The following is a 26580-nucleotide window of genomic DNA, read 5'->3' on the forward strand; positions in this document are numbered from 1 at the left end:
ACAAATCCACCTTCATAATTCTGTCATCCCTGATACAGTTTTACTGATGTGATTATACTTCAAAAGAATAATAATGCAACAAATGATATTTAAATGACAAACTTATATTTGGCAATTTGAAAAAATTAAAAGTTGGAAAGCCTACCTGAAAGTATGGGGAAAGGGATGAGATTGAACCAGCATTTGATTTGTTAGCATGTATATTTATACATGGGTGGCGGCGCTGTGGTCTAAACCACAGAACCTAGGGCTTGCCGATCAGAGGTCAGCGGTTTGAATTCCTGCAGCGGGGTGAGCTCCTGTTGTTTGGTCCCAGCTCCTGCCCACATAGCAGTTCAAAAGCACATCAAAGTGCAAGTAGATAAATAGGTACCACTCTGGCAGGAAGGTAAACGGTGTTTCCGTGCGCTGCTCTGGTTTGCCAGAAGCGGCTTAGTCATGCTGGCCACATGACCCGGAAGCTGTACGCTGGCTCCCTTGGCCAATAAAGCAAGATGAGCGCCGCAACCCCAGAGTCGGTCACGACTGGACCTAATGGTCAGGGGTCCCCTTACCTTTATATTTATATTTATATTGAAAAGGCAGGAACCAGCCAGATTCATTCTGAAAGAGAAAGTCTGTTACCTATCTCCATGGGGTGCAGTGAGACAGGGTAAGAGGTTCTTCTGGGGAACAGATAGTTTATTGCAAGCTCGGATTGCCTCCATCTGCTCATTCTCTTCTTTGTCGCCTCAGCTGTATGTGACCCTCCATGCCAGAACAAAGGATCCTGCAGCCGCCCCCAGCTTTGTATTTGCCGTTCAGGCTTCAGAGGCTCTCGATGTGAAGAGGTGGTTCCAGAACAAGAGTATCATCCTCCTGGCCCTGTGGCTGCCTTCCAGCCCCCAGGACGCTCCCCTCTCAAAAGAATAGGCAATGGAGAGAGAGAAAGCCCACTAAGAGGAAGACAGATACCTACCATGCAGAAGCTACCAACTGGGTAAGTTTTATGCACCAGAGCTACTGCTCCCCTTGTAAATTAAAGGTAGGAAGTGTGGAAGAGGCTAAAGATATCAGTCACTTTCAGATGACCTGTTTATTTCACATACATCCTGATTTCGTTTGCACAAAGTTTGCAGGGAAGATGCGTCAAACCAAGCAGTGCTTGTCCCATACTTTCCAGCGCGTTTATGTCCCTTTCCTTACCACTAAAAGTTTGATTTGGAGGAGGGAGAAGGAGAGGGGGCCTGTTGCACAAAAACATCAAATCCACTTTAATTGTGCAACCTGACTTTGCCAGTATGCAATTGAATCCCACAAGCATAATGGTGGCAGTCCATGGTTTGTTTTCATGGCCTTGGTTTATTCTATTTGAGAGCAGATGTGGAAGGGCAGAAGAGGCAGTGAAGATGCACATAAACTCAAAAGGTATATTGTGCTTAGCAGTTTCTCCATAGCAAATGCAGAGGCGGAGCTAGCTGCTCCGGCACCTGGAGCGACACGCATGCTGTGCACCCAGGGGCAGGGCAAGCGCCCCAGGGGGGTGGAGCAAGTGCCCCAGGGGGGAGGGGTGGTGATGCCACCCCCCAGGGATGACACCCGGGGTGGACCGCACCCCCCGCACCCCCTTTCCTCCACCAGTGAGCAAATGTGCCTATTTAGCCATTGGAGAGCATGGAATACCAGCTGTCCGTCTTCCATTCCTGGCTTAAATAAATAGGGTTCTTCCTGAATTTACACAGATCTTTCCTTTCACCCCTTTGCCCAGGATCACTTGGAAGAGAAAGGCAGCCTGAGCCCAGGGTCTTTTGTGTTAGGCCCCAGATCACTGGCCCTTTCTCCTTTATTTATTTTTCTTGAAACACTGCTGTAAATGCCCATTACAGTACCGGTGAGACCACAATCACCAACCACTGTAATTTGTTCAGATAACTAAATTTGCACATGTATATATAAATTAGCATTTGCTTTCGTATAATTAGCATTTATATATACAGTTTGTGGACCTGTGCCCTGAATCTTTTAAGTATCTAGAGTCATATATTCAGGCACCTTATTATACATCACTGTCATATTCATGAATCATTTTTGCTGTACTCTGCTAGGCCATGGGCCTTGCAATCCTGCAGTTCTGCTGCATGGCCCATGATTGCATAGTGCAGGGGTTAGCAAGGTTTATCTTGCCTGGGCCAGATCAGTCCCACAGAGATCCCTCCATGGGCCGGATTTTCAGCGCCGCGGAAGCGAGTCCCCGCACCATGCTGTGCCGGTTTAGCGCAGTGCGCAAGTGGGCAACTCAGTTCGGGGGCGGCTCATGGGCCGGTCAAAGCGTCCTCTGTGGGACGCTTCTGGCCCATGGGCCTTAGGTTACTGAGCCCTGGCATAGTGGAACACCTAAATCCAGCAGCTTAAGGCAGAAGCTAGTGAGAATTGCAAAAATACAACAACATGTTGATGTTGTTGGCTGTTATTCTGAAAAAAAGAAGCAGAAACAAGTTTGTGGCTCTTTGTGGAGAAAAGTGTACAAACATGTTGAGTAACTCCTCCTCAATGTCCAAAACCTTTGGCAGCGTTAGATGGTTTTCTTTTCCCTCCACAATTAATGGCTGCCATCCTTTCCAGTCCGATTGCTTAAATCCCATTACATAGAAGTCAGTGGCATTTAAATAGGCTATGTGCAGGATTGCATCCTGAGTCTTTAATGACTGGTGGAATCTGAGCCACTGAGTAAAACTTGTGAAACCACAGACTGTGACCTTCCTGATTTGGAACAGGAATGCTTTCAGGCTTTTCATATACATATACATATACATATACATATACATATACATATACATATACACACACACACGCATACATAACCCACCCTTCAACAAATGGGATCCCATTTTCACCCCGGCTCTTTCTCCATGTGATGAATTTGCCTCACAAATCTGAGATGGCAGGGCATAAAGGCACTCAGATATCTCAGTATGACTGACATTAATTCTTAGGCAGCTAGATGGAGAGAAAGAACATGCATTCAAATATTGAATACTCTGTTCAGGCAGCCAGACACAGTGATTTGTAGTGAGCCTTGGGATTTGGGACTGCCCCAGCTGCTCTTCACTGCTTAAGACTTGCTGGCTCTGTCCCAAGGAAATACAACTCCACTAACAAGGGGATTTTTATTTTTAAATTTCAATATGAAAGGCTCAGAATATCCTATTACCCATGCACACACCCCTGTCACCTTAATGTTAGCATTTGACACTTCTCTTAAGTTATTTTTTTCTCAATGCAGCTTTCATAAAAAATGGAAATAATATTTTTGACCAATTTACGACTTAAAGCTGCAATCAATTCCTCACAGCATTATACTTTTCATTTTAAAATGTTTCGTGGGTGATTTTTGGGGGTAGCTGATTTCATTAAAATACACATGCCCAAATATTTAGAAAAGTTCTTTTGTTGTTGATGTTGTTCATTGTGGTTCTCCTTACAATTTGAAATACAAAGTGAAATTTGACTATTTTATCAAGTCACTGGTTTTAATTTAGGTTGGTATTCAACTATACTTCTTCTTCCACCCCATTGCAAAAATTTGGCTTTCATGATGTGTTTTGCTGCTTTTATTTTTCTGCATTATCTGCTCTCTATTTATGTAGAAAATAGAAACTATGTACTGCTGCTACGTTTCGTAACATTGATTATGTTTACTTTGTATTTATGGTTTTATATTAGTAAAAATTACCCCCCCCCACACCTTTTAAAGAAGCTATACATTTGAAGTAGCTGGTGTTTCCCCAGGCTGTAGAAGCCGTGAATTTATTTTAGGGACTTCAGCATGGATGTAAGAAGACACTGTTTGCTGCCTATTGTAACATAGATTATTGAGACACAATTTTAAAAATTTCTTGCCCATCCAAGAAGCTTAGGCTGGCATATTGGTTCTCCCCTCTACCCCATTTATTCATTACAACAGCCCTGTGTGGTAGGTTTGAAATAGTGAGTGGCCCAAAGTTGTCCAGTGAGCTTCATAGATGACTGGGGATTTGAACCTGAGTCTCCTCAGTTCTCGTTTAACACCATAACCATTACCCCAGCTTCTGGTTCTAACTGGAGCTACAGTGGAACCTCGGTTGTTCAATGCCCCCGTAGTTGTACGTTTCGGCTTTCGACTGTGTTTCCAAAAACCTAGTTGGCACCACGTCCTACAGACAGACAGAGAGAGAGAGGACACCGTGTGTGGAGGGAACTGTATTTCAGCCTTGCTTCTCTCAGTTCTGCTTACTTGCTTGGAAAGGGCAGGTGAACAGGCAGCGAGAGCAAGAAGAATGAACTGGTCGGGAGGCTCCAAGTGTCGGCAGTGGGCCTCCTGCGAGGGTGTTGGCCTTGTCAGGTTCTGGGTGCTGCTGATCATGTTGATTGTGCCCATGCTCTCCTATACACTGAGGCTTTGTACACACCATACATTTAAGGCACATCCCCCCAAAAGAACCCCGGAAGCAGGAAAGTACCTTTCATGAATGTGTGGACTATTTTTAAATTGTTTTAATTGCTTACTAGTACCAGGGGACTCATTCAGGGTTTACAGCTTTATTTTGCTTTGGTTTGCGCTTAACACACACACACACACACACACACACACACACACACACGGGTGGTCTTTACCACAGCCATCTATCCTGTTAAATAATGGTGGAAATGAATTTGGCTTCTGTGGTTTTGGAGAACATTTCAAAGAGACACAGTATAGTCTTAGGCTGCCTCTCAAGCTATCCAAACTTTGAAATACCCTCTGTTCCCAAGGGAGAGTGAAGTAAGTTTAGGATTGCTTTCCTAACCACTTACTGCCTTAACTGGCCAGGACTGAGGTGAGACCTTAAACAAGGTGCTACATTGGTGGCCTTCACTGTAGGTCTCTGGAAAAAAAGTACTTTTTCTTCCTTCAAATGTGATGTATCAACAAATGACGAGGCTTCCCAAGTGTATCTCTCTAAGATGTTCCAGAAGCTTTTGCTTTCATCTTTATGCTGAGTTATTGGTCCTATTGTGGCCTCTGGAAAGATCTTCTCCATCTGTTCCAGAGAGGTTTTCAACAAAACATCCTGGCATCTAAGAAGCAGCGAGCGCCCATTTGCTGTCTCTCTGCTTTGTTGGAAAACTTCAGCTGTTAGCTTAAGCAGCTCACATGTTTAAGAGAGAAGCTTCACACATCAGTCCATGTAATTGGCACTCCCAAAATCTTGCACTGGTGCTACCAGGTTTGTCTGTTCTGATCATTCCTTCTGATGTGATGAACCCTTAACTGTGCTTCTGTTGATAACTGGCACCAGCTGGAGAATAGAAACCCTTGCAAATGCCAAGGGGAGGTGGCAGCCGACTTTTTGTTGGGCATTTTTGAGAAAGTTAGGACCCAACCATATGCTGCAGCTGATAGATTAACTTCATTTTCACACAGTGCCTTGCTTTTAAAAGCCTTGGCTAGCTAGTTTTAATAACCCAATATATACATGATTTGCTGATGCTATGAACGTTTGCATTGCCTCTCCACTGTAAATGTATCCTGGTGCCCTGTAACTGGAAAGTGGCAATGTCTGTAGTTGTTTATCATTATTAAAGGTAAAGGTACCCCTGCCCGTATGGGCCAGTCTTGACAGACTCTAGGGTTGTGCGCCCATCTCACTCAAGAGGCCGGGGGCCAGCGCTGTCCGAAGACACTTCCGGGTCACGTGGCCAGCGTGACAAAGCTGCATCTGGCGAGCCAGCGCAGTACACGGAACGCCATTTACCTTCCCGCTAGTAAGCGGTCCCTATTTATCTACTTGCACCCGGGGGTGCTTTCGAACTGCTAGGTTGGCAGGCGCTGGGACCGAACGACAGGAGCGCACCCCGCCACGGGGATTCGAACCGCCGACCTTTCGATCGGCAAGCCCTAGGCGCTGAGGCTTTTACCCACAGCGCCACCCGTGTCCCATTTATCATTATTACATTATCTTAAACTTTAGGTTTTCAACAACAACACTAAAATGATCCCTTCATGTTCATGAAGATTTCGCACCAAATAACTAATACTCTTGACAATCAAAAGATATTTCCTTGGTTTTGGAGCTTACTGGCAATACCGATATGAATGGAAACCAAATTTGCATTGGTGCACACTAATGTTTTCCCCAGAAGCAACTGGTCAGTCAACATGATTATGCCCATGCATGTTTTTTTCTGATATAGAATAGGTTCACTTTCTAGTCTCTTATTTCCTCAAAACACAATTTTGATACAGCAGCCAAGAAGTTCGTTGGTCCTCACAACCATCAGAGTATGGATATCATATGATACTCTCTGTTGTTGTTTTTCCTTTTTCCTTTCCTTTTTCTAAAATAAGCAAAAAAAAAAAAAAAATCCTAATGCCAGTCAAAGTTAAATTATATAAATAGCAGTTCTACTTAGAACAATGAGAAACTCCTAACTCTCAGCCCATCTTTTGACAAAGTTTCAAATACCTTTGGCAAGCACTTCTGGAAACTTAAAATACGAGAACTCTCCAAGAAAAGTGTTAATGTCTTTTGTTCCTGCATGAAAATACTATTTCTAAATCACAGTGCGCGCAGCATCAGTGCTGTATTTTGAAAGAGTTGTTCTGGATACTATTCTTAAACATAATTCTTTTTGAACAGTTTACTAACTGGGGAAAGGGATTTGTATGCGCTTCACAAATCATCTCCTGGGGGAGAAGGAACAAATTTTGCGTCAGTAAGACAAACTGATATTTTATACCTTTCCTTAAACACAAACGTTAGAAAGTGTGTGCCTAGTAGGATGTAGATACAGCTTATATATGGTATGAGAAAGTGTATATCACATCCATGTTTCAGCCTTGAAAATGCTTATTTTGGAGTAGCTATATGATTTCTGGGGCAACCAAATTCAAGGTCACAGCTTTGTTTGCAGCCAAATGTTATCTTACACAATAGTGATATTTCAACGTAATATGTGACATTTGTTTCTAATAGAATGACTGCTGTCAATCATTCTGTTCAGCTTTCCCCAATGCTGATGTTTTAGGACCTCGTTCCCCATAATCCCTAGCCAACACGGGCACTGTTCAGGGATTATGGGAAATGTAGTCCAACAACCTCTGAAGGAAAACTGTTGTGAATGGTATGATAAGAGCCTTCTTAGGTAAGAGTCAACAGCACTGGTTAGACTGGTTGTCCAGCTACTGTTCCATTGCACAATATATAAAAGAAAATGCTATCCATAATAAACCATATTCATAACATTTTAAAAGAAATGGATTTTGCTGCTGCACATGTCTACATTATCAGTCTTATTTTATTGGAAGCAAAGGGCAGGGAAAGAAGAGATGAAGAATGGAAGTAATTTCCCAAGTGAAGAAGCGATCCTGACCTTGTCCCACCCTGCTATTAAGCACTGAAGATGGAGGCTGAAGTGATGAGAGTGGAGAGAGTTCTTTTTCCATCCTTCTCCGTCTGTCACTGAGGCCACTGCCATGGGCAGAGCATGGAGTGGGACAGGTCTGCTTTTTTCCAAATGTTCCTGACCCAGCCATGGCCTTTAAGCCCTGAGAAAGAGATCAACATTACCTCCTCCTTCAAAGTTAAAAAGGGCACCAGAGAGCCAGTGTGGTGTAGTGGTTAAGAGCGGTAGACTCGTAATCTGGTGAACCGGGTTCACCGCTCCTCCACATGCAGCTGCTGGGTGACCTTGGGCTAGTCACACTTCTTTGAAGTCTCTCAGCCCCACTCACCTCACAGAGTGTATGTTGTGGGGGGAGGAAGGGAAAGGAGAATGTTAACCGCTTTGAGACTCCTTCGGGTAGTGATAAAGCCGGATATCAAATCCAAACTCCTCCTCTTCTTCTTCAGAGGATTGCCTGCTGAATTTGGTTCCTGGTATTAAAATCTTATGCATTCTCCGGAGTGACCATGCTATGTGAATACAGCAAGGGGCTCCAAAATGCTTTTCAGGCTCCCCTGCAAAAATGGCCTATAAAGTGAACAAGGACAGAGATGAGATACTGGCTCAGACATTGTCTCTAATCCCTTTGCTAATGAGCAACTGGGAGGATGTAGTTGGGCAGAAGCGCCAGGAGGCTTATTCCCTGTATTCTTGCAATGCCAAAGGTTTGTGGAGAGAACACAATGTAACTTAGCAGAACAGCCCTAATGGGTTCACAAAGCAGGGAAGGGGTCAATAGCACATTAGAGGAAATAAGGGGAAACCTAATTAGAGTAGAACATATCCAAAGGCCACCCCCACTTTAAGAAATTCTCCCCTGGTGATTGTCATTTTAAATTAGCATGCTTGCAGTTGCTCTAACTCCATATAATGTTTCAGATTCTCTGGAGAATTTCCAGTGTTCTTGTCTTTCACATGCAAAAAAGCTCCTTCCCGGTTATGCCAAGGATCAAAATCTGTTTTCTGTTTTGTTTTGTTATTTTGTTATGCAGGGAAGCCTCCCTTGTGCTCTTTCTATTGTTAAGAGAGGAAAGTGTGTTACTTTTCTGACTAGGTATATTCGTATGTATGAATGCATAAAAATAGTTGCGTTTCAGTTTTGGCACACTGCAGTAAGCCCAAAACTTATGTACTTACATGATTGCAACTTGCGTACTTCACTGAAAAATAAATAAATAAATAAATAGAGGATAAGAGAGTGGGGAAAACAATAAGGGGCCATGTGAGATTTCACAAGAGTCTCCAGAGCCCACAAAGCAAGGTAGAGGACTTTGTGCTGGGTTTTGTATTATTATTATTTTTTGCCCTGTAGGACGCACCGGCCCATAGAACGCACCTAGTTTTTTTGGGGGGAAATCAAGGAAAAAATTTTTATTTCCCCCCCAGGTTTGCGCAGCCATACCCAAGCTAGAAGAGGGAGACGGAGCGCTCCGTCTTCCTCTTCTGCCTTCAGGGACAGCCTCTCTACCCTGCGTGGAGCAGCGGCTTGCCCCGCTGTCGCCTGAGCTTGTGGGGCTGTTGATGGGGAGAAGCAAGCTTGCTTCTCCCCCCCCCCCCGCCAGCCTCCAGACCAGGTCGGGGAATCGCTGTCCCCCGAGCTTGTGGGCTGCAGGCTGCTGCCCGCAAGCCTTGTGAGCCCACGGGACTTGCAAGGCTTGCGGATAGCTTCCTGAAGCCTGGAGAGCGAGAGGGGTTGGTGCGCACCGACCTCTCTCGCTCTCCAGGCTTCAGCGAAAGCCTGCATTCGCCCCATAGGATGCACACACATTTCCCCTTCATTTTTGGAGGGGGAAAAGTACGTCCTATAGGGCGAAAAATACGGTACATAGCATCGTAATGAACAATACCCCCACCCCCGTTTAAAAGGCCAGAAATTGTTTAATTAGTCAAAAGCCTGAGAGGAATGTTTGCGCCTGGCACGTAAAGATATGTGTTTGGTGGTCACATAACTCTTTTCTGCCATGGAAATAGTTTTAAAGCCCTCTGCCTTGCTTATGGGGCTCTGGGAGTGTCCCAGGGCCCTCACATGACTTTCCCAGAACATGGTAAGCAATGCAGAGGGCTTAAAATCTATTTCAGTTGCAGGAAAACCTAGCACAGAAAGAGCGTTTAAGCCCTCCACCTTGTTTACCAGCTTGTAGGAAGGTTGCATGAGGGCTCTGGAAGGCCCTATGGAGACTCCCAAGGTTTTCCTTGTTTGATGTACAGCTTTGGACAGGTAGGGATTATCATGTGGGTGTGGGGCGGTTTTGGGGTGTGTGTGCCTTCCTGACTTTACACGATTTTGCCTTTGTGCACAGACCACCAGAACGTAACCCCCACATAAGCTTTGGGCCTACTGTATGAAGATTGAACCTGAATGAAATCAAACTGTAGTTTGCTGCTATGTTGAAAATGCAACTACAGGGACCTGGACTGGATCTAGACACATCCAAACAGCATTTCAGGAAAACGCGCTGTAAGCTTTATTATGGGAAATCACGTTGGTGAAAGGTGGGACTCCATAGTGCCATATGGTGTCACAGTGTTATAACGCATCTAAACCGGTTTTTCTTTACTAATGTAGCTGAGCCCCTGGTGTTGTGCTATTCAAAATTTCAACATCTGTAGCCTAGCTGAAAATACTTTGCCAATCTAAGCTTCTTAGGCATACAAGTAGCCAGCACTGACTTGAGATATCATTTGCCAGCCTCTTTATTGGGTGAATTCTCTGGAAAGATCAGCATGTAATCCATAGACAGTATATATGGTTTTGCACCATCTTTGGCTGCATTATGCATGCATATTAAAAACATATTTTCTGTATCCAGAGCCTACAGGCCAAAGACAAATTAATATATTTCACTGAATATACTCCAGTTGTTCAGGTACTGGCTCAGAACACTGCTTCCATACTGCCTCATTCACACACATGTGGGGTTTGTGCGTCCAACTGACATCATCATCCATTCATGACCTTCCAATGTTTTCCCAGTATCTTGTCCATCTTTTTTTACAACTAAAGAAAATCTGACTCTTTTAAACAGCTGGAAGAGAAGGGCAACCAAACATTGATTGGAGAACTGCATCACAAATTTCAGATATGGTTTACATATTGTTTGGGAAAGTGCAGGTTTGATAGATTTGACTTTTAGTCTGTACTGAACGGCATTTCTCTTTCATCCGTACTTACAGGTGTTCCTTACATACTTTGGCAGCTGTCTGCCTGCCATCTGAGGGGTCAACACTTTGGTCCATTAGTTCCACAGCCATCCAGTTAGCATAACAACAAAAATCATATAGGCATGGTATGATTACCGTTTACTCTGGCTTCAATGTGCTCCCACTGCTGATGTTTGAAGCTGAGCCACAGTTCATATCCATCTTCTTGAGAAATACTGTTGTTTGATGGGTTTTCCCAGCTTCCATCCAATCTGAAAACATAAGCCACATTCACTACAGAGTTAAGCTGAGGTGTGTACATTTGAGACAGCCATTGCACATGTGCAGATGACAGCTTCGTGAAGAAGCATTCAGGAGGGTTGCTGGTGTGGGGAAACCAAACACATAAAGCACACCAGGTGATGACATTTTTGCTCCCTTATTGCGGTGTACAGCAATGTGGAAATGGACTTGAAACACAATGGGGAAAAGCAACCTTGATGATTTGTAAACTGCTAATGTGTGCAAAGGGACGCGGGTGGCGCTGTGGGTAAAAGCCTCAGCGCCTAGGGCTTGCCGATCGAAAGGTCGGCGGTTCGAATCCCCGCGGCGGGGTGCGCTCCCGCTGCTCGGTCCCAGCGCCTGCCAACCTAGCAGTTCGAAAGCACCCCCAGGTGCAAGTAGATAAATAGGGACCGCTTACTGGCGGGAAGGTAAACGGCGTTTCCGTGTGTGGCGCTGGCTCACCAGATGCAGCTTGTCACGCTGGCCACGTGACCCGGAAGTGTCTCCAGACAGCGCTGGCCCCCGGCCTCTTGAGTGAGATGGGCGCACAACCCCAGAGTCTGTCAAGACTGGCCCGTACGGGCAGGGGTACCTTTACCTTTAATGTGTGCAAAGACTAAGGATCTCAGCAAAATGCAGGGCAACTGGTGGCTCTTGGGTGTGTGTGTGAGTTTTGTGCGGTGCTGTTGCTGGGGACACAATCCTCCCTGTGGAGTACATTTGAAAGAGCTCTAGATACTGATGAAATTTGTATAGCTAGTTGCTAAATGCTAAGTTATTTGGCACCTCCCAAGTAGATAAAAATACAGGAAACCATCCCTATCTCTTATCCCTTTTTTTAAGCCTACAACAAAACCTAAATTAGTTTTATTAGACATTTCTTTGCTTAGATGTTTGTACATTAAGTGTGCTGAATGTTTTAAGCACGGAGGGAATTACTGGCAGACAGCTAAATCATGCAGATGATATCTGCTTTTAATTCTGTGCTCATTTCTATTTTTGTAGAAGCAAATTCCATGGATGAAAATCCAGCTTCCATGAAAATGCCATCATCTATATTTCACAGTGTCCACTGACATTTTGAGTCAGAGCCATTTTCTTCATTATGCAGGATGAGATGGTAGATGGAAGTGGTACGATCCAGAATTCTAGCACTGCAGATCTGTTTTTGTTTCCCTGCAAGTTGTAGATGATCTTATGAAAAGTTTAGTATAACCCTCTCCCTGGTGTGCTAGTTTACTACATCAGTGAAGACTAGCAAAAGTTAATGTGGTAATATGGTCTCCCACAGTGTTAAGTGGCGCAGCTGAGATTAGAATTCTGCCATTTTATTCTGTGTAATGTGAAGAATGGTTCTAGAATACTGCTACGATATGAGGTTGCATTTTCTCTTGTTGAATTTTCTACAAAGAGGTGGGTCCCCCCCCCCCATTTTTCCATTCTGAGGTGGATCTAGTTGATTGTGAATGCATGGATCTTGATGTCCAAGCCTGCATGAGTTGGGGAACCTGTGGCTTCCAGATGTGGTTGGACTGCAAATCCCATCACCTGTGACCATTGGCCATGCTACCTGGAAGGGATTAGAGTCCAACAACATTCAGAGGATGACACCCCTGCTGTATGTGAATGAAGTTGGATGCTATCACATGCTCAGTCACAACAGAGTGCTGTGTGCAGAATGCTTAATTTGGGATCTTCCAGTATTAACTACTTTCTGCTCCATATAGTCATAGCAGTAACCACAGCAAAGCCTTAGAGAAACAAATCTACAAAAAAGACAATAATCTGATGGCAGATACTTTGCGGGCAGGCAGTGGTGTTTTCTTTGAAGCACTTTCCCCTTCTATCTTCCCTTTGTTTAATTTGAGAAGGAATATAAAAACTCTGAGAGACAAACCCATCCATATGTTTAAGGTAACAAAGCTGGGAATTAGTTATGGAGTACTGCTGCTTTGAATTATGTTGCTTCATCCATTTCACCTAATAAATTCTTTTTGGAGTTAATCGCTTTAAGAGACTCAAGTAAGTAGAATGTTAATTTTGCTCTATGGCAGGCAGAGGAGGAGGATGGGCTGGAACGCTCATGAAAGAGTGGATGGGAGGCGGAAGAGCTGTGTTTTTCCTTTTCTTTTTTGCTGATATGGATGTTTTTAAAGGGATTTGTATGATACTCAGGCCGGCACAGTTGACAATTCTAGAGAAAAGGTCTGAATAATTTCAGGACATTGCCGTTGATTTCTATACTACTTTTGATGGTTGAATGGAAGTATTTATTAACTTATAGCACTGGATATCATCGTTATAACATGAAATTGGATGCCTTTCCAAAGTCAAACAAATATTATTTATAAAAGAGGTCAGCTACCAAGGAAAGTAGGTATTTTTGGCTATCCCACTCCTGTCTGAGAGGGAGAGTGATGAGAGAAGTGTCTGGTGCACTAGAAACATTTCCCAGCTAGTATTATTGCAAGTGAGAAGAGAAGGGGGAACATTGGGTTTGTGTAGCAGAGGAGTTGATGTGTTAAGAGGCCTTTTCTGTTGGGAAGCCTTGTAGTCTTGTGTGTTGTGGTTACTGGCTTGCCCTCTCTGATTGTAGCGAAGTGAGACAAATTCTCTTTGGTTGCCTTGTGCAATGTGGAGAGATAAGCCGTTTTCTACATTGTCCCACGTTCCAAATTAAATCTTAACAGCTACCTTGTATTTCACATTGTTTGTGAGCTGTGCGATTTGAGAAACCCCAGTGCTGCTATTGAAAGCACTTGCACTTTGACACAAAGAATAACCCATCCACATTCTGCCTAGACATTTCATGACCACTTAATAGATTGAAGAGGGAAAGCTTCTAGGTTGTGACTAGTTTGGGACTTTCCAAGCCTGGCTACTTTTTTTTGTCCCTGTAGGCTTGGTTGTCTGTGTGGTGTCCATTCTTCTCTAGTGATTCAGTGGAAAATTACATAAGAGAAGGAAGTGAATCACTGACTTATGGTTTAAATGGCTTTAAACAAGGAGGGCTGCTGGCCAATAGGGAAGGTGGATGGATGGGACAAAAACAGAAAAGCGAATTTTAAGATGAAACAAAATGGGCTGGTTATCAAGAGATGACCATGATTTAGTTCTTTGTTTGGAAGCTGCTCACACACCCATTAGACCAATGATGTGTGAATGGAATTGACAGCACTTTAATTGTGTACATTTGCGAAGAAGCAATTCCATGTAGCCCTTGACTTGGATGGTCAACAGTTCCTTGAAAAGCTGAGGTAATAAGTTGTGGAAGACTTTGTGGAAAGCATGAGGTGGCAACTTAATAATATTTCATCACCCACTGGTGTACTCTCTGATGACTGATTAAACTATACTCAGAGGAGACCCATTGAAATCAATAGGATATGCCAAGGTGGTTGTCACCGATGGAAGCGAAGGCTCAGAAAAAGCTCAATATGGAGGCCAAATGGCCGAAATATTGGGAAATTTTGGAACAAGTGGGAGACAAACTGAAATTGCAGAGTTATGAAAAACTAAAAAACAAAGTGCGAGATTGGCTTCATTATTATCAAATAATGGAGGCATACAATTTGGACAAAAAAAATGGATTCCAGGTGGAAAAATCAAAATTGGAAACAGAACTGTTAGATCCCAAAACTAAAACTTTGTCAAGGATGTATAACTTGCTGTTGAAATGGAATACTCAGGATGAAACGGTGAAATCTGCTATGATTAAGTGGGCACAAGATGTTGGACATAACATTATGATGGCTGACTGGGAACAGTTATGGACCACAGGTATGAAGTTCACGGCATGTAATGCCTTAAGAGAGAATATTATGAAAATGATATACAGGTGGTACATGACACCAGTCAAGCTTGCAAAAATCTATCATTTGCCCGACAATAAATGTTGGAAATGTAAAGAAAGTGAAGGTACATTCTTTCACCTTTGGTGGACGTGCCCAAGGATTAAGGCTTTCTGGGAGATGATATATAATGAAATGAAAAAGGTATTTAAATATACCTTCTTGAAGAAACCAGAGGCCTTCCTCCTGGGCATCGTAGGCCAATTGGTGCCAAAGAAGGATAGAACTTTCTTTATGTAGCCACGACAGCAGCAAGAATACTCATTGCAAAGTATTGGAAGACACAAGATCTACCCACCCTGGAAGAATGGCAGATGAAGGTGATGGACTATATGGAACTGGCAGAAATGATCGGCAGAATCCGAGACCAGGGAGAAGAGTTGGTGGAAGAAGATTGGAAGAAATTTAAAGACTATCTACAGAAATATTGTAAAATTAATGAATGTTAGAATGATGTTGGATAAAAAGTTAAGTGGTTTTTAGCTACAACGCTATAAGGAATATGAAAAAATGGATTATTAATAGGTAAAAATTTAATGTTACAATATTTTAAGATTAAAGACTAGGATAAACAAAGAGGTAAAGGATTTGCTGAACTAACAAATTGAATTGGAATACAAAAAGGGAGGTGTGAGGAGGTCTGGGAAACAAGCAAATGAAAGATAAGTGATGGAAAGATGGAATTGTTTTTTAACTATTTTTATTTTGTATTTTTCTTTTTTCTTTTTTCATTTTGTAATATTTTGAAAATTTTAATAAATATCTTAAAAAAAAAAAGAAATCAATAGGATATGGTCAACTTACGGCCGTTAATTTTAGTAATTTGTTAGGGTTTTCCTGTTGCTCAGTAATGTGCTCCTTTGTTCAAGTTAAATAAGTTTATTGTGCTAGTCGAAGACCATGACAAAACCATACAAAGACAATCAATAAAAATATATAGCAAATTCTCTGCTTAAACCAACAGAACCATGCAATGAGAGAATTGGGGAGCCACCACAACCATATACAGCATATTTCAAATTATACCTCCAAACATTCCTTAAAAGTTTACTGGCATTCCTTTTTCATACTCTTTCTTGCTGCCAGCGCAAAAAGGGTCACTTTATGAGTCACTGAGGCATTTGAGTCACTCAGCAGCCACAAAACCCTCCCAAGCAAGGAGAGACTGCTTTCTTGAACAAACAGGATTTAGAAAGTGTCTCCTAGATTCTGAGTATAATGGGCAATGTAACAAATAATAATAAAATCTTCTTGCGGTTGTCCACATATACAGATTATCTGTGTATGGAATCTTGTTATTACCGCCATCCAGCACGGCTGAGGGCATTGCCTGGAAATGCATCTCAATAAAGGCAGATCTTAATGGAACAAGCGGGAGTTTAGACAAATAACTGGCTCTAAAATGCTCCATTTTTAAGAGTGGAAACCAATAATAAAATATGGAAGATTGTAGGTCCCTTCTGGATTCTGTCCAGTAGGGCTCTGTTTGTGAGGTGCCCAGTATATCCATGTTTCAATTTTATGTGGGACAGAGGGCACTTCAAGACTGCCACTGTTTTTGGGTGGGATCCAATTACATGCCAGCAAATTCAGGTTTTGCAGCACACCCTTTTCCCCCCCAAAAACTGGACTCTTTGAGATAAGGAAAGGGAAAGTGTGGGATAGTATTAACTTGATGTGGTGTTGTCTAACATCCCTGCAACCAAATTAGAACGAATGCTCAGTACAGTAGCTGGAGGATGGTGGCCTGCTGAGTCAAGTCTCAAATAACTGGTATTTTCATGGGTATAGACATATGGGAATTAGATACTGGAAACTCCTTTTCTTCAGCAGTTATGTTTATCAAAAAGGGAAGGAACCCTAAACAGCTGTAAGGGTATCCCAGTAATTCATAATTTTTCAGTAAAATAATCAATAAGCTCCTGCTGTAGCCTCCTTTTGTTTTAACAGAACTCTAACATTCTCCACTGCAAATATTCCCCAGGTCCCTCTACTGGGATTACTTTCAATATACTGTTGCATGCTACCCCAAGTAGTGCAAGATTCCAGAGCAGGGGTCAGCAAACTTTTTCAGCAGGGGACCGATCCACTGTCCCTCAGACCTTGTGGGGGGCCAGAATCAGTGGCGTAGCGTGGGGGTGCAGGGGGGGCCGGCCGCACCGGGCGCAACATCTGGGGTTAGGGCAAATCCACAGGTTAGGGGGCACAAATCCACGGGTTAGGGGGCGCAAATTACTTGCCTTGCCGCGGGTGCTGACAACCCACGCTACGCCACTGGCCAGAATATATTTTTTGGGGGGGGGGGAAATGAACGAATTGCTATGGCCCACAAATAACCTAGAGATGCATTTTACATAAAAGCACACATTCTACTCATGTAAAAACACCAGGGAGGCCCCACAAATAACCCAGAGATGCATTTTAAATAAAAGGACACATTCTACTCATGTAAAAACATGCTGATTCCCAGACCATCTGCGGGCCAGATTGAGAAGGCAATTGGGCCATATCTGGCCCCCAGGCCTTAGGTTGCCTACCCCTGTTCCAGAGGTTTCAAGCACTTATGGAAGGTTTGTGCTTCCTTTGGAATGATATATGGTTAATTTATAGAGTGGAGGAGCTCCCAGCATTACACTTGAAGAGGGCCTTGCTTCTTCCATAGCCGCAGCCTTGGATTCAAACAGAAATCAAACATCACTCAGACTCTCTGGCTTCTTAGCCTCTCACTTTTCTTTTTGCTTCTAGCTCACATCACGCAACTCTACCTTTGTTCTTCTAACTGCCTGCAAATTGAGGAAGAGGCCCCTGCCCATTTACCATCTCACACAGAGCCCCTTCCTTTGTTCTCTTTAATGGCCCATCACCTAGGCTATTACCTCACCAGAAAGCTAGCATGGCTATTCCAAGTATTAGAAAGAAGCCCAGGCATTTAACCTATCTCCCCCCTAAAACTCACAACAATACTTTAAGAACCTAGCTAGGGGGAAGCAATGAAAAATGGCTGGGGGGGGCATTTCCCGGGGAGCCCCTCTCACTTCCACCTGCCAATCCATCATTGCAAGTACACCCCTGGCCCCAGGACAAAAACATGAGAAACCAAGTTTTCCTTGCAGCATCTAGGTCTACTCTGAATGGGTGGTTGTGCAGAAATGTTTGTCAACACAGGTCATCTATTGCTTTCAGACTTTGCATATTTCAGCCTTCTTTTAAACACAATCCTGATTTTTTTTAAAAATTCTTTTTTAAGTGTGCTAAAATTGTTTTCTTCGGTATTTAATGGCCTCTAAGAATGGAAGGGGCTGAAATGTGCATGCATGAGCAGCAGCCGAGCAGTAACCTCGAGAAATAAGAATGTATTGACTGCCAAAATATGTCCCATGGTTATCATAAGAACCAATTAAAACCATGCAAGTAAAAAGTACCAGATTGTTCAGCCATATAACCCAACACTGTTCACTTATGAATGGTTCTCCAGGGTCACAAGCAAATTTCTCCTTAGTCCTGTTCCATGATATCCTTTTAGTTGAAGATGCCAAAGATTAGATCTGGAACCTTTTGCAGACAGAGCATGCTCTTTAGTGTTAAATTATGGCCCCTTGATTCTTGAAACCTGGCAGGTGAATTCAGCTCTTCATCGCATCCCCCCCACCCCCCCATCCATGACCTCTCATAAGTCTACTTAAAAACTCTATTCAGACCTGTTACCAAAGCATACCATTTTACTTGTAAGGATTTTTGCAGGACTGTATGAAATTCATCACATTTTGTATTATTTCCTGTGCACGGTGGACAGCACACAGCAGCACTTTCAGGGGCTAATGATAGGGAGCAGATGTAACAAGACCTCCAGTCACTTGTTGTAAGCGAGGTTTCCAAAGAGTCTTGCTCACAGTTCTGTGGCCTCCACCTTTGACATCAGCTTGTTTTATTAGAAACATATGAACTAGTTTCAAGGCACTGGTGGAGTAATGGGGAAGTAGAATGGAGGGCGTGGCAGAGATACTATGATGATGAGGTGTTGGGTGACCTTGGAAAGGATGAGTTCACTAGATGGGATGCCATCATTTTGTTGCTGCCTACACAATGTCTGAGTCTTTCAGACAAGTTCATCCTGATTCCTTTCGGAGGGCAGTGTTGGGTGGTACAATGAACTCTAGGAAAGAATGAAAGGGTTTGAAGAATAAGGAAGATGGATATTTGTGTTCAGTGTGTAAAGTAAAAACAAACAGCTGGAGGAGATAGTCCAAGAACAGTTTGTGCTTTGTAGGCCAGGACAGTCGTTTCTCAATATAACGTTGGCCTGTGTGTGAGCTTCTGGATAATGTTAACCACTGGAAAGTTACTTTGGCTAGGAAGCTTTTGAGATCCTGATAAAGTTAATGAAAATATTTCCTTTCTTCGGCTGCGCTGATCTTGCTTTGATTCTAGGAGAGGTTCTGGATGTAATTCTCATTATCCCTATGATGTTTTATGCTTCGTAAAATGACCATTGACCTTATCAAAAGTGCAGGGTAGTAAAAGTACCCCTGTGTATCTCATGTATGGTCTGGCATCTGAAAGGAGAGATAAACACCATCAGGGCTATTGAGACCCCAGGAAAAGCAAGATCCAGTGCAGCTGATAGGATTTACTGACTCTAGGTAAATAAGCTTAGCTCCTGGTCTATAGAATGCATAGGAAGAACTGTCACAAAAGCTTCCAGCAATTTCTCATAGGAAAGGTCTGTAATCCTCTGACTACTTGGTTTCTTGTTTCTTTTTGCACCTTTTCCTATTGTATAATATCTTTGTGAGGATGGAGCAACAAGAACTGCAAAGGGTTTTCCAAAAGGGATTCCAGTATAGATTTGTATAGTGATGTTAAAATAACAGCTGTTTCATTTTCAGTCCCTTTCCAAATAGTACCTAGCATAGAATTGCCATTGCACAATAAGTTTACATACCACCCCAAGATCTTTCCCCTGATTTATCACTTCTTCAGTCTCATTGGTGTGTAGGTGGAGGTAGGATTTTTCCTCCAGAATTTGCAGCGCTTTACACTTATTTACACTGAGCCTCATTTGCTGCTGTTTATCCAGTTTAGAATGTGCTTTTTTAAAGGAGCTTTTATTTACTAGGTTATTCACCTTGCTCAGTGGTAAGGCCTAGGGCAACCTTATGCCCTCCAGATGTTTTGTACTTCAGGTCTCACCATCGCTGATCATTGGTTGCGCTGCGTGTGGCTGATGGGAGTTGTCTGAAAATCATGATGGCACATGGTGTTGCCAGAACTGTGATTTCTTAGAATACCCAAATAGTGTGTGTGTGTGTGTGTGTGTGTGTGTGTGTGTGTGTGTAACATCTTCCACTAAATGTGCTGCCAGTGAGAAAACTCATATGTTTAGTAGCTCAGCCATTCCATTATTACATGCCTATAGAGCTCTAGGATGAACTCCATGAAATCTTAGAACATGTTTCTCTACTATAACAACTCACTCATTTTGTTCTGGACAGCTTAGTTCCTGGTGATGCATCCCTTTTATTGCCTTTTTACTAGTGTACTTTTTTGTTTTTCAAAAAAGTGGTTCCCGTGGTTACCACAGGAATGTTAAACAACCATCAATGAGGGATGAAGGAAGGCTGCGTGCAGCTGAATGGGAAAGTGTGTGTGGATGAAACAGAAGCTGAAAAATTCTGAATGAAATGCTAATAGAACAGCCCCTAGAATGTTCCCGCCTGGTGCTCAGAGATGGAGATACTTTTTGTACTCATAATAGTTTTATGAGAACTCCCATTTGTGCCTGGGTATCAGAATGTTCATCCCAGTAACCTTATCAGACTTATCTTCATGCTGATCAGATATGTGATGATGAAGCTGATATGCTCAAAGCATCTTGGGCTTCGCCAGCATTCCCATGAAGCAAAGGCAGCTGAGAAATGCTGGAGAACGCATAGTGCCATGGCTCATTTGGAAAGTGGAAAAGACTGTCCCTTGTTGGGCTCAGAGCTGTGGCTGAGCAGTCTAGACCATTAGCTTCCTTTCAGCAATGCACACTCCCTGAACAATTCGCAAACTGAAACACGGCTTTCCTTCAAAATTTGTATTTCTCCATACATGCAGTTCTCCAGCTGCATGTACAAACCCATGTATCAGGAGACATTGTGCAGAAATTAGTGAAAATAACTTACAAAAATATGTGATGTTAAGGGAATTGCTTGTAAAGTGTGTGTATCAGGAAGAATCAGTGGCGTAGCGTGGGTTGTCAGCACCCGGGGCAAGGCAAGTAATTTGCACCCCCTAACCCGTGGATTTGCGCCCCCTAACCTGTGGATTTGCCCTAACCCCAGATGTTGCGCCCGGTGCGGCCGGCCCCCCCCTGCGCCCCCCACGCTACGCCACTGGGAAGAATGCTCACTAAAATGCTAGTGAATTTTCATGATGATGTTTAATTTTTAAAAAATTGCAGGCTGATGTGGAAATTTGGCAAACTGAACTTAAGATTGGAAAAATGAGAAAATAAGAGAAACTGAGAACTGTAGCTTTGTGTCTCCCTAGTGGAGGCTCAAAAACCCTCCTGAACAGTGAAGGCTGCAGTAAAGAGGGCTGAAGTGGGAAGAGAGAATGACCCCGAATCAGAAGCACCTTGTGTGAATGGAGCTCTGTTTTGCACCAGGTGCCTGTGTCTGTAAAGGTAAAGGGACCCTTGACCATTAGGTCCAGTCATGGCCGACTCTGGGGTTGCGGCGCTCATCTCCCTTTATTGGCCGAGGGAGCCGGAGTACAGCTTCTGGGTCATGTGGCCAGCATGACTAAGTCGCTTCTGGCGAACCAGAGCAGCGCACGGAAACGCTGTTTACCTTCCCGCCGGAGTGGTACCTATTTATCTACTTGCACTTTGATGTGCTTTCAAACTGCTAGGTTGGAAGGAGCAGGGACCGAGCAACGGGAGCTCACCCCGTCATGGGGATTCGAACCGCTGACCTTCTGATCAGCAAGTCCTAGGCTCTGTGGTTTAACCCACAGCGCTACCCGCGTCCCAGCCTGTATCTGACTTAGGGTAATTCTCTCCCTTCTCGAAGAACTCCCTGTGCAAGAACCCACACTGTTCAAGAGGACCTCAACCCTCCAGAGAGTCTTTCTTGGGTGGGGGAATATGAGGATGAGATAGTTCCCCTCGGTGAACCTTCTTCAATTAGCAACTCTCAGGATCGAATCCATTGTCCTTTGTTTCAATATGTACACAAGATTCATGTTGCAAGATAAAGCAGGCTGAAGACCAGGTTTCAAATAATAGTTAATGACTGAGCCACCAAAGTTAACATAGTGGGAATTCTTTTAGAATGAGCTCTCTCTCTCCAAACCCACCCCCAAGTATAAGAAAGAGCTGGCTCATGCTGCTCAAACCAATAGTTTGATATAGTTAACCCCTAAATTTAGCAGCAAACCTTGAATCCAAATCTTCAGGGTTTCAGGTAGGACTCCCCCCCCCCCCCAGCCCTGCTTCTTGGAGCTTCTTTAAGCGCTGCATCGAAACTGGGATCTCATGCTTATGAGTCTGTATTGTGCAAATGCACACTGAATATAGATGCTGTGGAAGTAGGAACGTGCAGGGAATCTGATACAACTTGTGGGGCTTAAGTGTCTCGCATAAGACCTATTTAATCTCACTGACTCACTTTAGGCTTCTTTGGAGATCTCAGTACTGACTCTGCCCTGGCTCATTTAGGATGCTGAAAAATACAGGGTGGGTCAGGGTACTTACAAACAAAGCTGTCTGGAAAGCTTGGCACTGGTCCCCTGAAAGGAAAATGGGAGCCAACAGGGTGGAATGGGTTGAAAAGCCTAGGAAAGAAAGAGGTTTAGAATCCGCTGAGTTAAAACAAGCTTTGCTCTGTTGGGGTGACAACCAGCATGTGTTAAGTGGGCACTGAAGAGTGGCCTTGGGAACTGGGAGTGTATGCGTATTGTTTGCTTGACTGCTGCAAAATGCCAGGCCCCATAAATAAAATTACCCAGGGGTGGGGGTGGGGAATGCAAATTCACTCATGGGTGTTCATTCCCTGTAAAAGTTTCTTTCACGACTTTTATGGGTTGCGTGTTCTGTTTATTTTCTTGGCCAGGCTTCTTTTCTGGCTACATCTCTTTCCTTGTCAATGCCAGAGGCAGGAATGGGAATGCGCTTCAGCCCTTTGCAGAAGATGAGTAGGCTTTTGTGGGATCACTCACGGCTGGAGGAAGATGAGAGGCTTAGGACAACAACAGCACTTTCATCACAAATACATTACCATCTTGCCCAGTCACAGCAGTGATGGCCCTTTGCTCAGGGCCAATTCATTTAACACACTGCATGCATGACTTCTGGGGTGTTGTTGTTTTCTGAGCCCGGATAAATTTGAGCTATGGGAAAACTTCTTGAAGTGGTTTTGAACTGGGGATGTGCCAAAATGGTTATGCACAGCTCAAGAGGACCCGACAGATATATATTATTGCTACCCCACAAGCTTTTTGTATTCTTGTGAATGGTGGCTAGATTCAGGGCTGTTTTTCAGCCGGAACTTGCCGGAACTTAGTTCTAGCACCTCTCAGATGGGCGCCATTGTCATTCTAAGAGAACGAGGGATGTGTTCATGGTGAGTTCCGGCATCTCTGTTTCTAGAGAAATAGCACTGGCTAAATTCATTCACAAGGGGCTGAATTCCCTGGAGGCAGCTGTAAAAAAAGTAGTCTGGAATGATCCTGGAAGCCATTTAAGCTGGTTGCTTCCACGTGTCTCAGCAATGGTGAGAGGTTAGGCAGCTTACAATTTTGAATGATGGCTTAAAACCAAAAGATACAAGTCAAAAGAATGGTGGGGGTGGATATGAAGAAAAGAGGGAAATATGCATGTCCAGATCCTAGGTCTTTCATAATTTTACATAATAAAGTTGCTTAATGGCAGTGGAGGAGATGGTTCTGAGAGAATCAAATAGCAGCTGGTCCAAATGGAGCTGATGAAGAGGAGCCTCCAGGTTCATTTCCCCCTCTGATGCAGTCAGAAAGAATGCCTGGCCATGTCGAACACAGATAGAAGCTGGAGGTGTATTGCCGGAAATGCTGTGACATATGATGTGGGCATGGCCAGTGATACTTCCTTTTTTGGACTGAAGTTGTTGTCCATATCAGTTTTGTATTGGTGAAACCTTTGATCTTTGCAGGTGTCCATTTACTTTTAAATTATATTCCTGTAATTTGGGGATTAATGAAAGGACAACAGAGGGGATTTCGTGAACCTTTATGGTTGCCAAGAGACTTTGACTGTGTATGCACTCCTGTTAACTCTACATCCAGTGCATTCCCATGGCTGGTTTGGGAAGTGGCATGCACACAATGTTAGCCCAAATCCATATCTATCCTGTCATTTCCTAGTGATACATTTCCCCCAAAACCAGCTTCAATTCCAATTGAGAATAAGAACAATTTAGCTCAGGCATAGGCAAACTCGGCCCTCCAGATGTTTTGAGACTACAGTTCCCATCATCCCTGACCACTGGTCCTGTTAGCTAGCGATGATAGGAGTTGTAGTCCCAAAACATCTGGAGGGCCGAGTTTGCCTATGACTGATTTAGCTGCATTTTAAGCTGGTAATGTGTACACCGCCTTATGTTACAAGCCTGGAAGGATAAACACCCACTGTCTATTATGCAGTGGTGTGAGGACTGTACCACCCTAGTTACATTTGAGTGTGTTTCTTATCAACTACATGTGGATAGCTGTTTCAACATTTGGACATCAATTTATATGTTTAACCTAAGATGGATGTATCAGGGATATTGTATTTTTAATGGGAACTGATTGCGGCTTCTTCCTCCTTTTTTCTTTGTTTTTCTTCCTTCCTTTTCTTTGTTTTTGTATCTCTTTCTTCTATCGAATTTGGTATGCAAATCAATAAAAGAGAAAGAAAGATTTGTATCATTTTATCCAGCACAGATGTTAGCTCTGCTTTCTTTTCAACAGGTCTCAGAGCCAAAGTCGTTCTGTTGCTACCCCTCAGCTGCACACGGGGCCCTCTCGTACAGTCCGACGCTATCCAGCCACCAATAATGATCAGCTCACATCCAATGCCTTGCCGAATGGGAATGGATTTGAACAGAGCAGTTCTGGGCCACGTATGGCATTTCAAGAACCATCTTCACCTCACGGGGGTAAGGTCTAAAGAATGAGCCAGGTTTCTTTGACAAATGTTTCTAAGCACAGGCTTCCTGCAGTGTTGTTGTTGGTGGGGAGTCCATCAAGGTAGTGGGATGAGGGTGGTGCTGTGGCCTAAACCACCGAGCCTCTTTGGCTTGCCGATCAGAAGGTCAGCATTTCAAATCCCTGCGATGGGGTGAGCTCCCGTTGCTCTGTCCCAGCTCCTACCAAACTAGCAGTTCGAAAGCATGCCAGTGCAAGTAGATAAATAGGTACTGCTGCAGCAGGATGGTAAACAGCCTTTCTGTGCAGTCTGGTTTCTGTCACGGTGTTCTGTTGCGCCAGAAGTGGTTTAGTCATGCTGGTCACATGATTCGGAAAGCTGTCTGTGGACAAACGCCAGCTCCCTCGGCCTGAAAGCGAGATGAGCGCTGCTCCCCATAGTCGCCTTTGACTGGACTTAACTTTGCAGGGGTCATTTAACTTTATCATTAAGGTAAGGTAAAGGTACCCCTGACCGTTAGGTCCAGTCGCGGACCACTCTGGGGTTGCGTGCTCATTTCGCTCTATAGGCCGAGGGAGCTGGCGAACCAGAGCAGCACATGGAAACACCGTTTATCTTCCCTCCGGAGCGGTACCTATTTATCTACTTGCACTTTGACGTGCTTTCGAACTGTTAGGTGGGCAGGAGCTGGGACCAAGCAACGGGAGCTCACCCCGTTGCAGGGAATCGAACCACCGACCTTCTGATCGGCAAGCCCTAGGCTCTGTGGTTTAGACCACAGCGCCACCCATGTCCCTGTCACCATTAAGGTAGGGTATAGTTGAGAATGCCATAGCCATGTACATGTGCCAGCAATCCGTAGCAATACAGTGAGTAAGGTAAACACTCATTTCCATGGGCCTGAGTCTTTCAACATTCAGCTGCGTTGGATGTTCCCCTCATGTTATAAGAGAGGGAGAAAAACTTTTCTCTCACCACTTCCTTCCCACCATGCCTAATTTTTTACACATCTATCATTGTTTCCTCTTACTTGCCTTTTCTCCAAACTAAAAAGCCCCAAATGTTGTTGTTTATTAAGTTATATGCTTATATGCCAGAATGGCTTCTAAACGGCTTACAACTATAAAACCAATGCATAATAAAAATACATAGCAACAAATCCACTGGGGCATTAAAACATCCTTAATTTAAAAAATACAATAAAACAAATCTTGTAGTCATTCTTCATAGTTGCTCCATTGCCTCCATCCTTTTGGTTGCCCTTATCTGAACCCTTTCCAGCTCCCCAGTATCCTGTTTGAGGTGAGGCATCAAGCTTTCCCCCCTCAGCTTTGACATCTCTACCCTAACTGATCTATGCAACATTCCTCTACCTTCACTTCAACTAATTGGCCTGGCTGTCTCTCCCTCCCTCCCCCCCCCCCCGTCTCAGCTGGAGTAGGACCGGAGTAGACTGGAACACAGCCATGTGCTCTGTTCTGGTGGGAGGCATTAATATTGTAGATTATTATTATTATTATTACATCCAAGCATTTCCCTTCAGGGTAGCTTTCCCAGTCTCCTTTCCTTCCTTAAAACAGGGCCGAGAAATAAAGGCGGAAAGAATTTATTGTCATTCTGATACAGAATTGCCTCGTGCTTCTTTCAGTTAATGCATTTTATCCCTTTCCCCTAGTTTTATTTAAGTAAATCCTTGAAATGTATTCTGTG

At 43.7% G+C, this 26580-nt stretch overlaps 1 protein-coding gene across 2 annotated transcripts in view; it reads left to right on the forward strand.

Moving 5' to 3' along the window:
- LTBP2 (latent transforming growth factor beta binding protein 2) overlaps positions 1–26580 on the forward strand; it is a 131355-nt gene that overhangs the window by 25836 nt on the left and 78939 nt on the right. For both annotated transcript variants that reach the window (XM_077925599.1, XM_028719712.2), the window contains exons 3-4: positions 736–979; positions 24693–24880. In XM_077925599.1, the coding sequence (XP_077781725.1) occupies positions 736–979; positions 24693–24880 (432 nt within the window). The remainder of the gene's footprint in view (positions 1–735; positions 980–24692; positions 24881–26580) is intronic.

Source organism: Podarcis muralis, chromosome 1, assembly GCF_964188315.1.
Source record: "Podarcis muralis chromosome 1, rPodMur119.hap1.1, whole genome shotgun sequence".
In the NCBI taxonomy this organism is placed as follows: Eukaryota; Metazoa; Chordata; class Lepidosauria; order Squamata; family Lacertidae; genus Podarcis; species Podarcis muralis.